The sequence below is a fragment of the Euwallacea similis genome, chromosome 27 (genome assembly GCF_039881205.1).
Source record: "Euwallacea similis isolate ESF13 chromosome 27, ESF131.1, whole genome shotgun sequence".
In the NCBI taxonomy this organism is placed as follows: domain Eukaryota; kingdom Metazoa; phylum Arthropoda; class Insecta; order Coleoptera; family Curculionidae; genus Euwallacea; species Euwallacea similis.
Window position 1 is genome coordinate 2,563,789 of NC_089635.1, and position 13,331 is coordinate 2,577,119.

Consider the following 13,331-nt stretch of genomic DNA (forward strand, 5'->3'; position numbering starts at 1 on the left):
ACTGAAATGAGTAAACCCAACGTTTAGCTCCATGTATAAGCCTCCGCAGGATATTTTCCAGCATGAAAATTTTGACATCCACTTAGAACTATTGGACATGATTGATGTAGTAAGAATAATAGTCATGGGTCCATTCTGTCCTTGATATCAACATGTCCGATGGCGATTGAACACTGGACATTCTTGACATTGTGATGATAAATATCGTCCATCTTTAGTTGAAGTTAGAGGTAACAGATGAGGGTATTCCATACTATAATCAAATAATTCTAACGGTTGCTAAGGATGTGAAGATCAAATCATCAGGGATCGCTTTATAAAGACGCAAAGAATCTCGAGGAACAGCAGGACCTGTTTAACCCTTCGGGCTAAGACGGGATTTTCCACAAGGTTCTAGAAAACCGATCAGGAAAAAGATTTGGATGTTGCCAATGCTGTACTTAGGCTTCAATACTATCTAACAAGGTAGAAAAATGGCGTGGTGATAAACTGATCAGATCACTCTTCATGCGATAAAAATCCTTTTCATCAGTTCCAATTAACATAAATTTAATAACAATTAAACAATACTAAATATATGCTTATTACTCTATAACGTACAACTTACATCCCAAATTATACTGACAACAGTATTACCTACACACCTCATACTTACAGATTGAGCTCATTGTAAATTTCTGTACTTTTGCTTATATTTACTAGTTCGTCTTCTTTGGCTTATGTTTTCTAACGTTATTAATATCTTGCACTATCTGGTCAATATCGTTATCATAATCACTAGCCGCTTTAGTATTACTAGGAATTGGAATGTAGGAACTAAGACCTTCTATATTAAAATTCAAGCGGTCTTTTAGTAACCCTAAGATTGTCTGAATGTTGTAAGATGCTATAAGGATGATTAAGATTAAAACTATAGTCCAAATTGATGTTTGCTTAATCGGTTGCTCTTTGACGTAACTTTTAGGACTAAATTCCATTTCTATATACCTAAAGGAGCTGTTCGCTCTAAAATACTCTATTTCAGATGAACCTTTGAGGCTGTGCGCTGGTTCAAGATGAATTGAATATTCGTTGTTATCCAATTGAATTGAAGGCAGATGCACGAGAATGCCGTAATTTCTGGCCTTGTCTACCTTAATATTAGGACTTTCAACGGATGTAGAATATATCACTGAAGGGTTGGTAGATTCACGATAAAGAATTACTTTCAGAAGCCGGTAATGTTCGACTTTTTCAGCAAACACTTTCACTAGCACGTCGGTTATGAGTACTGGTCTAAACACCGTTAGATGTAAGTTCTTTATGTCTTCATGTATGTTCTGAAAATTTAAATTTAAATATTTTTTACATATAAGAATACTTCAATAATACAAAATTACTTTAACTTCGAAGAACTCTGGACTGGTCCTTTCTACTAAACTTGAAGGACCTGTTCCCACTTGAACAAAGATTTTAAAAGTACAAAATGGCTGTAAACCACGTATTCTAAAAGATCCTGTCAAGTCAGTTGTGGCTTCTTCAGATAAGCCGGTGCAATTGCCTTCTCCTGACGCAATAACGTTAGCATTTTCTACGGGCTCTTCATTTACTGTTGTTAGCTTGCCGAAGGCACTAAAGGCAACCCGTTTCCCCCTAACGCAATTGTATAAGTTCATATTAGTGAAATACATAAGAATTATAAAACTTACGTTAAAACAACGTTAATTGTTTCCCCTTCTTTTAAAGTGATTATCTTCGAAGCAGGCTCAAAGCGATACTCTTTCATCATGGGTCTCAAAAAGTAGTCACTAGCACTTAGAGAATGAAAAGTGATTTTTCCATTTGAGTTCGTTGGTAGGTTTCTGCGATAACTTTCGCCACCAGACAAAGATAAAAGAACGCCCTTAAAAGTGTTTAAAAATCATTTAGGAATGTCTACTGACCATGCTTAAACACTTACTAGTAATGGAGATTTGTCATCCTCGTCCAACACTTCAACGTTAATTTCCGCCAATTTTTGGGCGACAAACATTCCATTACTGTCAGGGCCAATGAAAACATAAGAATCTTTCTGAGCAGTTATTTTATACTCAAAATTGCTCTCTAGAGGGGGAAATTTATAATTTCCTTGGGAATCGGTTTCCAAAGATTGTTCTGCATTGTTGATTAAATTTTTAACGGTAACTGTGACACCGGCTAGCTGTGGCTGAATTTGGCCCTTAAACACTTTGCCAAGAACCGCCTTAAATTTATGCCCAACATGACTGCAATCTGTAGTACCCTCAACTTCATTTGTCTTGGGAGTAAAAAATAATTTATCAGATTTAGGTGTTATTTTGGCTATTTCAAAAGGTTTCAGAAGCAACCGAATTTCATACCCATCTTTCTCGAAATGGGCAATTTGTTTAAATTGATCATTTCCCACTTGCACTGTCACCTCTATGGGCCCATGATTTTTATCACTGTCTAATGATAGTGTTACTGTGTGTTTTTTTGCATTCAACATAATCTGATTTCTCTCAGAGAATGTGTTGTAAGTGACGGTTTCAGACTCAAATTCATGACAACTATTTATTGAAAAAGTGTATTCTCCAGGAGCGTCCAAACATATGGAAGTTGTTCCACTGTTGATGGCTAATTTTGTGGGTTTTCCGTCCCTCAAATTTTTATATGTTATCTGTGTACCAACAAATTACCAGAAAATTTTAATAATATTAATTTAATGTGATTACCTCGGCATCATGGGTAGAAACAAACTGTAATAAGTACCCTGTCTGTATAAACGGAGGTATTTGTACGATTTCAGCATTAACGTTGATAGTCTGCTTAGTGCTTTTCCAACACAAGTTATTTTTTGAAAGAGATACTACGTAGACGCCTGGATGAATGTCAGCAGCTGAATACAAGGAATCTATAATAAATTAAAATTTGTGCTTTAATGCAATTTTGATAAAAATCAACTTACTGTGAATTGGAAGAAACATTTCCTCAGAACCAGTTTTCAAGAGAACGCTTATTCCCTCACAAGCATTTTTGCGTTCATTCTTAATACATGATACACTTCCAGAAATACTGGATTTCAACTGAGAAAAGACTAAATCCAATAAGATGTCTTGAGAAACTTCTACTCTCTGGGTTACAGGGAAAAATCTATTGACAAAAAAATTACGGGTTTAAAGATAATTCATATGACATTTTATACAATGTCATACAAAACTTCTTAACACATCAACTTACTGTAATCCTTTGTTACTGTCTTCATCACTAACTTTAACACTAATATCATATTTCCCAGGTGCCAAATATTGGCAAAATTGTTGTTGGCTCGTTTCAGAAAGAATTAGATTGGTGGTTCCTACTTGAGAAAATGCTACAGTATGAGGTTTTTCACTCACAACTTTGCCACAGACTTTAAAAGCTGAAGGAGTCAAAGTAGGTAAAGATGAAAGACTTGGTTCAATATTGACAATTACTTCATTAAATAGGACATTTTCTAAAACAGGATATTTCATTTTGAATCTGAAGTGTTTAATTTGAAGAGTAAGCTAACCTGCTTCTGCTTTCAAATTATATTTTCCTACTCGCAACTTTTCCAACTTATAATTTCCTGAATTATCAGTTTTGGTCACTTCTTCTCCATTAAGGAATATTTTAGCATTTGAAATAGGGTCGTTTCGGTCATTTATTACTTTACCATTAACAGTAAATCCAATTACCTTTAAAATCATCAAATTTAATTCCTCAGCTTAGTACTGTTGCATAAATAATATACCTGGAAATTCTGCTCTAATTTTACATCTTTATGCTGAACTGAAAACTCAATTCTTGCTGGTTGAAAATGGATATTGCCTTCCTTGTAATAAGGAACCACATAATATGTACCAGAAGGTACTACTGGAAATGTGAACTCTCCTGATGAACTTGTAGTCATATGACAAAGAAATATATCTTTTGAAGGTAAACCAGATAATTTGGATGTATCACAACCATCAATAAGGGTGTTTTGGTCCTAAAAATATTCTTTTTGTTATAGTTACATTAAAATAGTATTGAAACATAAAGATGTGAGTTAATGAAACTGTTAATCTAGTGAGATTTACAGATAACAATTTATAATAACATAGAATGGGAATAAATATATTATTTCATAGGTCTTAGGGATAAAATCTATTATTAAAAAAATGTGGCAGAATTAATTTGATTTTGTGAACACATTTATGTCTACATACTCTGCTTTTATACTTGATAAAACTTAAAATAATATATTGTTAAGTTCAATAAATCCTTAATTTATTTATTTATATTAAAAAATTATGTACCCTCATCCCATTTTATGCTAAAAGTCTCAAATTTTCACTGAACAACCTAATTAAACTACCTTATCGGGAGTAAAAAGGGCAATAATAGTGTTTTTAACTGGATTTTTATCAGCTGTCAAGATTTTTCCTTTCACTTCATATCCATGTACAACTAAATTACCTCCAGGTAATTCTGTGTTGCCTTCTTTTACTTCAACTTTAATTGAATCTTTGTATAGTTTATACCTATAATTAATTTGAAATTACACATCAAATAAAAATTAGAAAATCAAAATTACTTAGGATCAGAAATTGACACTGTATAAGATCCAGGATAAACTGGGGAAAAAGAAAAATTCCCATCTTCAAGAGTTTGAGTTGTTCTGCTGCCTTCTTTAGATACCAATTTAACAGTAACCCCTAAAGGGCCACCAGGCAATTTACCTAAACTTTGAACTTGGCCTGCAATACCGAAACCTTCAAAAACAAAATTGATATCTTTCCCTTGACTACAAGGATCTGATCCATCAACATTAAAGTTGAAGGCTTTGGGACTGAAACTCCACCCTGGAGGTGGAGACAACTGAAAAGCAATAGAAAAACAATCCTTGGAAGGACTTACACAGGCTGTTTACTTACTTCTAATCTTAATTCACCTTTATCATACAAAGGCAAGAAATAGTAGCCATTGTTAGGGGCACAGTGTGTCCTGTCTTTCACGATTCCTTGCTTAGTGACTCTGAAAATATTCCCAGAAGTTTTACTTTTTTGGAAACTATCCTGAATGATTAATTGCTAAGTTACCACTAAGGTTAAAGTATGAGAATTTATGGCAATTTAAGACATAATTTTCGGTAATTAATAAGTATTCTAACCTAATTTCACTTACAATTTGACTTCAACTTTTGAAAAATCTATGGAGACGTGGCTTTTGATATATCCTCCACATCCTAGAACTTCATCAGCTCTAACTGAAAGAACTAATGGTCCTAAAACTTCTATTAAAATTAAATAACTTAGAAACATCTTAAATATTCAGTTTTATGCTTTTCCAAAATCATAAACTTCTTTTAAGTTTTGAGAAAATGGTGAAGGAGCCTTGTGACAGCAACATGGCGCAACTGATTAAGCTTGTGGTATTGTTTTCTCTTTCCGTCTTGTAGGTAAACAAAGACATCAGCGCTTATGCATGGACAGAAATTCTAGGCTTGCAGAATGTGAAAATCCCTTATTTCATTTGTTTATACACACCGTTCGGGCCTCTTTTCATCATTTCTCATTTATAATTAATTAATTTCACCTTAATCTCATGAGTTGCGCTTCTATTCCAGTTCCTCATTGAAAGAACCATGAGCTTTCCGAAAATATACCTGCTCATTACTTTTGCATTGTACGTTATTTTCTCAAAATTCCTATTTTACAAAATTTACATAACCTCAAAGTTAATTGTTGATGAAGAGTTTCACTTACCTCTAGGGCAACAGTATTGCTATTTGAACTTTAACATTGTAAGTATTTATTAGTTACCTACCAAATATTCACCTTGTAATAGAATATCCTTAGTAGTATCCTCTTAAGCCTATATAACAGTAACTTCCATTCAAGTTTCCAATGTAGCTTTAATGCTCTTTTCTAAGCAATTCAGAATATAACTAGCAGTAACTGAGAAAACAAATGAATAAAGTACTACTATATTGTCTTTTCAGTGGGACCCAAAAGTCACTACATTACCAGGCCTCTACTTAATCAGTGCTGCATTTTTAGGCCCTTTGAGATTATGTTCCATTTATTGGCTCCGATCAATCTCATTATTATTCTCATGTGTCAACTTCATATTGTTCTACATCCTCTTTTCAAAATCGGTTCAGGTAAGTCATAGCCACTATATGATTCATTTTATATATCATCTTCTCAACATTGCAATTTTTAAACAAGTATAGATGGCTGATACATATTGAATTGAATGTGTAAAATAAAATAACATCAAGAAGGATTATTCTATTTGGTTCTAAAAATGCAAAGAATTGTTTTTAATTCCTATAGAAATTTTTTCTTAGTTATATCCCCTTGTATATTAACTTTTCCATATCTCTTTTAGAGTGAATGGCAAAGGGTGTTTTCAGCTCTTATGATGACACTTTTACCCCCACTTTACTTTTTGTCACATATTTATTACACAGACATAGTATCATTAACAACTTTACTTCTTTTCATTATTGCCAATGAAAAGGGTTACCATTACTCTGCATCAGTAGCTGGTAAGTCACATTAAAAATAATAAAATTTTGTCTAAACTGAAAAACAATTTAAGGATTCTTGTCAGTTGTCTGCAGACAGACTAATGTCCTTTTTGTGGCAATTTATGGGGCAAAATATATTTTAACTGAGCTGCATGCCTTTTGGGCGCAGAAAAAAGATTCATATATGAAGGCAGGAAAGTTTCCACTTCAGGTATAAATATTAAGCTATATATGGAAAGATGCTGCTAACTCATAATAATATTTTAGAACCTAAAACCATTTATTATGGGTGCATTAGCAGATCCAGTCAAGACTTTACGAAACAGTACCTTCAATTTTTGGATGAATTCGTTCTGTTACATTAGCATAATATTCAGTTTCCTAATATTTTTATGGTTAAATAACGGCATAGTAGTGGGTGATAGAAATGCCCATAACATTGGAATTAACATCCCTCAAATCTTTTATTTTAGTTTGTTTTGTTTAGTGTTTGGTTGGCCTTATTTTGTAGGTGAAGTACTGAATTTCGCAAATTTTGCTAGGAGCCACAAAGTATTAATAATTACTCTTACTGTAATTTTTGGTCTCATTATCCGCTTAAACACTGTAGTTCACCCTTATTTGTTAGCTGATAACAGGCATTTAATATTCTACATTTGGTCCCGATTTTTCGGCAAGTATTGGTGGTTTAGGTATATGTTAATTCCATTTTACATATTTGGCCTTTACGTTATAATTAAAACGCTCTGGGACAAAACTGACTTAAGTTTCTTTATTCCTTTCACTCTGGGCATGACAATTTTGCTTGCTAGTCAATCGCTTTTGGAGTTGCGATATTTCTTGGCCCCATATGTAATATTAAGACTTAAAATGAAAAACAAGGATTCAGGAGTGTTCAATGTTATCCTAGAATTTGTTACATATAGTGTCATGAATATGATAACATTCAATATATTTTTCACCAAAACGTTGCGTTGGGATGACATGGATTATCCTCAGAAGATTATATGGTAATTAGTCACTTTCAAATCATCTGTAGGTCATTTAACACTTATTTTTATATTGAAAAACAGCGGCTGTGTGCTTGTGTTTGCGTGTTCCTTCCTAAAGAAGTCTAATTAAGGAAGATATTACTTTAAGATAGGAACCATGTATTTTTCCAGTCAAATTTGGCTTAAGAGAAAACATAGAAATGATGATGAAGATTTTGGTTTTTTAAATTTTGTTTATTGTGTGTTTTTTGTTTTTGTTTGGAAAAGTTTTTAATAGTTTTCCTTGTTACAAGAAAATAAGTAAGTATAGTTAGAGGTAAGTTGTGCTTTAATCTCGTCAGGTGTGGTTCCATTAGAAGTTCTTTTAGATTCGCGCATTTAATATATTTTATTATATTTAGTTCTATATATATATATACTATATATATATATATAGATTTTTTCCAGTTGTATTTGACCTATACTTTTGTTTCGTGAAGTATATTTATGTTACTGTGTTTAGGTCTAATCTAATGTCATTTATTTATGATTTCAATATATCCCTACATTGTTTTTAAAATTTTATCTGTTTCTTTTTCTTATTTTTATCAATTAAGGGGTTTTTAGTTAAAATAGAATTTTGTTGCTTCAACCACAATGAATGAGAAAAATAATTTCTTGCAACATTTTTTTATTTAAAAATAAATTATCAATATGTTCTAACATGAAATGCATAACACTATTTATATGTCTATCTATCAGAGTTACAATTCATCAATATCACATGAAACTAAAGAAGAAATTTCAATCTGTTTGTACATCATGATCAGAAACAAGATATAAAAATTGAAAGGCTATAGCTAACAAAGTAATACCTAATAGGTCACCTACAGAAGTCAAATATGGAATAGCTGAGTTATCCGGGTCAATTTTCTTCTTCCACATCCAGTGGATCAAAATGTATGCCACGTAAAGTAAAGTGGCAACTTGCATTACTGCCGCTAATAAATAGACTACAATGAAGACTGAGCTGAGAGATGTTTCGCCATCTTTGATGTAGTCGATGGTATAAATAAAAATTATATGCCCGGGAATAACCATGGTCATTAGGACCCGCGTGGTTCTCGCATGGGGCCCTTTCCCGCAAAAAGCTGCCATTGGAGATATGAATATTTTTTTGGTCTCATCTTCCTCATTTGAATTTCCCGGGGGTACCACACCTAGCTCTGCTTCCTTATGAAGAGCAGTGGCTATTCTGCTGGATTGCACTGCCACCAGATTTCCTCCAACTCCATTTATTACCGGTTGGTAAACAGCTATTCCTTCAAATCTATAGAAGAAATAAATTTATTCCTTTTATTATGTCATGGTTTACAGACTTTGAGTAAATTGGTTTTAGTTATTTTGATTACAAGACAATTTATAAGTTCAGCTTACCTAGAAACCATGAAATCCAATATGAGGCCTCCTATAGAGCTGATAAGCATTGCTCCTACGACTGGTGTCCATCCATGAAGAAGAACTTCTCTTGTCTGAGGATTTCTTTTTGCAATCCAAACCCACAAAGGTATTGCCAGTATGTAGCCAGCGATTATTAGAGGCGCTAGCCAGTCTTGTTGCCCTGATAGACAAATAAAATTAATTAAATGTCCTATTACAATCGCCAACCACTGACCAATAGATTCATATAATAACGTGGACACCCAGGAAAGTAAACTAAGAGAGGTGATATCTCCCAAACTAGCAGCAATGGGAGTGGCCACATTATCAGGATTGATATTGCAATGCCTGGAGAGAATTATAACTCCTGCCGTAATTAGGCCAAGTACAAGGCTGGCTACAGATACAGTAATTAAGCTACTGGCGCACAGAATATACGCGTGGTCTAGCTCCACTTCGCTGCTCTTAATTCCTCCCATGACAATGGCCACTAGCGCACCAAGAAAACCCACCACAATCGCTTGACTCTGAAACATTGAGGTGATACGCACGGTATTAGTTTATTACGTGCGTGGCTTACCTGTATAAGTGTTAAATTTCCCATAATAATGCTAATTTTTTGTTGAGTGGTGTCCATATGCCCTAAGTTAGCTTGCGTGGATAATCGGGATGCTAGCGTCATCTCAAGGTTTCCTTTTAATCCAAGAAGGGCGGGAATTAGGATTACTAGTTCTGATATTTCTTCAAATACTTCCCAATGCTGTAAGGCACTTCGTAAAGATTATTGGGCCAAAGTATGATCACCGTGCACCAACCTGTATGCGATCCAGGACAAGTCCTGCGCAAACCATCCCAAACCCGGCGATTAAAAATGGAATGAATACTTGAATGGCGATAGAAAAGAAGGTTTCTTCAGATTGGACGTCTTGGCATACGTTGGCCTCTGCAACGATATCTGGTAACTTTCCATTGTCATTTTCGTTGTTGTCTGTTTCCGTCACAGTCGCAATAATTGATGTCATTTCTATTGTCGAGACGATAAGCCCGTCACCCTTGGGCTTGGAGGGTTTAGAACTGTCCATTGGTGCTTGTATATGGTTGCTGTTATCCATGTTGCCTCCATCTCTATTTTTTCTGAAAGGAAACTTATTGTATTTGATTTATTGATGTATTAAAAGAAAATTTTAACTATTTGATTCATACCTGTAAATATTTTTAATGCTTTAATTGAATCCCATCACTGCTGTGAAAGCTATGAAAGTTTAGTTAAAATAAACCACGGTTTTTCACCTTGTGAAGTATTATCATCAATACTTATCCGCAGGTTCAATCGGTTCGGTACTGCATGCTTTATCGAGCTTACATACAACACGTCGTTTTTCATAACAATTTTGCAAGTAATAAAAATAATAAGAAAATATACTTATCGCTCAGACGTCAGCAACATTCTTTACTGTGATATTGAGGATAGAGCAGTCGATTATTGGTGTTAATGAGCTCACCACTTTCTAACTATCAGCCTATTAGGATAGTCCAATATTATCTGTTGCTTGAAATTGCTTTTGATCGAAACAAGGCTTTTTGTTCCCCAAATTTGTTAAACCAGAAAGTATTAGATAAAATATATTAGAGAAAGGATTGTCATATTGGGCGCATTGAAGCGTTCAAGTGATTTTAATGAGTTCGAATTTTTGGATATGATAAGGCACTTTTTAAACGTGCCTTAACATAATTAATTATTGAATAATTGAAATTGGGTGGCGGTTTTCTGACACTAGAATTATATTTTTGTTTCGTGGTGGGAATATTTAAAAACCAGAATTTTGAAATACTTAATTTGCTCTCACTCGAACAACCTTCCGACAGTGGTTTCTCAAAATTTCCATTAAATTTTCATAGCTAAAAACTATTTTCACAAGAGCGCAAAGCGCTTATGGGATTACATTTCTATAACGCACTAACTGCAAGCTTCAAATCTCTCTACATGGACTCGTCTGAATATATTGATTTATTGAATTCCATTTATACTCTTTCTCTACAATTATTTACCAATCAACATTTTGCCCAATGTATATTAAAATGTAGGTCTGTCATGTTCTGTAACACTTAATACCCACTCTATTGTTCCTTGCTTGCCCCCAGTAAAAATAAATAGTTCCATCTATATAAGTGCAAATAAATATGTACTTCATCTTAATTTAGAGCTAAAATTATGTTACTAGACGGACAGGACTACAGAGAACCGTTTAGGCTTAACATTAAACCGCATTTTTTCGTTAACATGTATTAGTATAATCGACCACCTTTAAAGTTCTGCTGTTAAATAAATCGTGTTGGTGTTAATACATACATGATTATTAAATTATATGTGTAAATGACAAATGGGCTTTTTTGTAAATCGCCTAAATTTGTGAGGCCATTAAGATCTTATGCGTTTTGCACTGTGATGACGTCAGAAGTCCGTGGGTTTATTGCAAGTTGCTTAGATAACGAGATTTTACAGGTAAAACCTCATTGATGTCTATTAATGAAATATAATTTTTACCGCGTTTGTATATTGGTTCAATGCGCTTAAAAGTCTATTACACAATCATGAATATGCAATGTCATAAAGCATGATCAAACATTTGCATTTTGAAATAATTATTGCGATTGCCCTACTTTTGATGATTTGATTTAACTCACCCCATATCCATCCGTGTTGAATATGTAGGTAACTTCCTGTAGTAGAAATCATTTTTGAGAAGCACTTATGTCGTGACAATACATTTAAAAGAGACACACAGCACTTCCAGCAAATAAATTAAGAATATTTACGTTCACTATTTGCAATGGAAAATATTTTGAGGGGTCTAAGGAGGGCACTATGAAACAATAGCCGTTTCGCAAATATTATTTTTACAGCTTTCAATTGAAAGTCTTACTTCAAACTACTTAGGTCGCAATAGCTAGTAGTTATTATGGGCCATTATGTTATTACGCCCTCAAATGCTTTAAATGCGTAAAAATGGCCCCTGAATTTGCTAGGAGATATAGGCCTTGAGTCACTTTATTTGAATCTAACGTGCTGAGGTCTTTATTTAGCTTCCTTCCGCAATTTTCCTTCCTCTGCTTAAGTTGCGTAAGTAAAGGTTTCATTAAAGTTTCAGGTCAAGGGGCCAAGTTCACTAAGTATACCTACTAACTTTTAATTTGGAACCTCTATTTAAATAACAAATCGGCTCAGTGTGAGGAGCTGTAGCATTTGTAAGAGGGAGATGGAAATTGCACTCATGTTGTCGGTTAAAGCGGTAGGTGATGCTATACATTGAGTTAGGACAAATGTGACCTATAAAAGATCAATCAAGTTTTGTCCATTTTAAGCAGATCTCGTCGAGTTTTATTTGTTCAAGTCGTAGTTATAAAACAAACTCAGTCAGGATGTTATAATTGTATTATATAATATAGAGAAATAAGGACAATTTGGTACTTTGTCAAACTTTGCGCCACCGTGTATATTATTTTTTCACCTGATTCGATTTTTCAAGACTGACATATTTTAAACATACAATTTTAGCATTTCAATAACTTGATTCCATTGTAAAATTGTTTGAGACTGATAAGGAGCAATACAGAAACAGTTACTCCGAGGAATAATATCCTTACCAGTATTCAATTATACAGTTTTCTGTGTCGACTTTTTGAAAGATGGCTTTAAATTAAAACATTTCCATTAACTCCAATGAATGTTATAGGGAACTATACTCTTGTGTTTGGAGACATTCCACATTGCAGTGGACTCAGAATCACAGGTCATACCGTTACCGGTTTCCGGTGATAGGACGTCACCTGTTTCCGGTTACTACTGCCATGGCGTGGCCTTTAATATGTGCATGTATGTTATGGTTTGTTCTAATTATATGCAAAGCACAAACGCGAATCTCGTAAATAAACCAGAAAAGCACTTAACCACTACTGTTCCATACTTCACTTAGTTACTACTTTCCGCTTGCGTTTGATTTACTAAAGGTAAATCAAACTGATGGGAGCTAATAGGCTGAAACCTTTCATATTAAGTTGTATGATATTTTTCTGATCCCCTAATATAGGTAATCCAAGAAGAGGAAGATGTGTGATACTGACGACTATTTGAGATCCTATATGAAATAAATGGCCGTAACCCTTTTTGATATTCCATTGAAATTCATAATATTTATATCTATGTAGAGGTGTAGGACATTGGACAGGATTACGTCAGGAAGATTTAAAATCTGATCCAATATTTGACATAGATTCTTTATTAAAACTTTCATATACGAAATTTATCTGGTATTTAATTTCAACCGAGAAAATACTGCCTTTGAAGCATTAACCATTGGACGATTTGTCAAGGTATGTATGCAGTTGTATGTCTAGAATTGATT

At 33.9% G+C, this 13,331-nt stretch overlaps 3 protein-coding genes across 3 annotated transcripts; 1 reads left to right on the forward strand and 2 right to left on the reverse strand.

The window, feature by feature from the left end:
- Positions 1–532: 532 nt before the first annotated feature.
- Positions 533–5,350, reverse strand: LOC136417239 (BOS complex subunit NOMO3). The gene is made up of 13 exons (XM_066402822.1): positions 5,167–5,350; positions 4,917–5,016; positions 4,577–4,860; positions 4,358–4,523; positions 3,752–3,988; positions 3,530–3,695; positions 3,217–3,472; positions 2,945–3,129; positions 2,712–2,890; positions 1,940–2,656; positions 1,689–1,882; positions 1,380–1,632; positions 533–1,319 (listed from the first exon to the last, which is right to left on the reverse strand). The coding sequence occupies exons 1-13, from the start codon at positions 5,301–5,303 to the stop codon at positions 699–701; spliced, it is 3,495 nt and encodes a 1,164-aa protein (XP_066258919.1). The 5' UTR covers positions 5,304–5,350; the 3' UTR covers positions 533–698.
- A 148-nt stretch (positions 5,351–5,498) lies between these two features.
- Positions 5,499–7,874, forward strand: Alg10 (alpha-1,2-glucosyltransferase Alg10). The gene is made up of 5 exons (XM_066402900.1): positions 5,499–5,785; positions 5,984–6,145; positions 6,376–6,535; positions 6,589–6,728; positions 6,785–7,874. Exons 1-5 carry the CDS (start codon positions 5,627–5,629, stop codon positions 7,529–7,531), a joined length of 1,368 nt encoding a protein of 455 aa, XP_066258997.1. The 5' UTR covers positions 5,499–5,626; the 3' UTR covers positions 7,532–7,874.
- A 288-nt stretch (positions 7,875–8,162) lies between these two features.
- Positions 8,163–12,005, reverse strand: LOC136417279 (solute carrier family 41 member 1-like). Its single transcript, XM_066402901.1, has 6 exons — positions 11,614–12,005; positions 9,744–10,062; positions 9,509–9,688; positions 9,164–9,455; positions 8,926–9,109; positions 8,163–8,818 (listed from the first exon to the last, which is right to left on the reverse strand). Exons 1-6 carry the CDS (start codon positions 11,622–11,624, stop codon positions 8,293–8,295), a joined length of 1,512 nt encoding a protein of 503 aa, XP_066258998.1. The 5' UTR covers positions 11,625–12,005; the 3' UTR covers positions 8,163–8,292.
- Between the last annotated feature and the right edge of the window lie 1,326 nt (positions 12,006–13,331).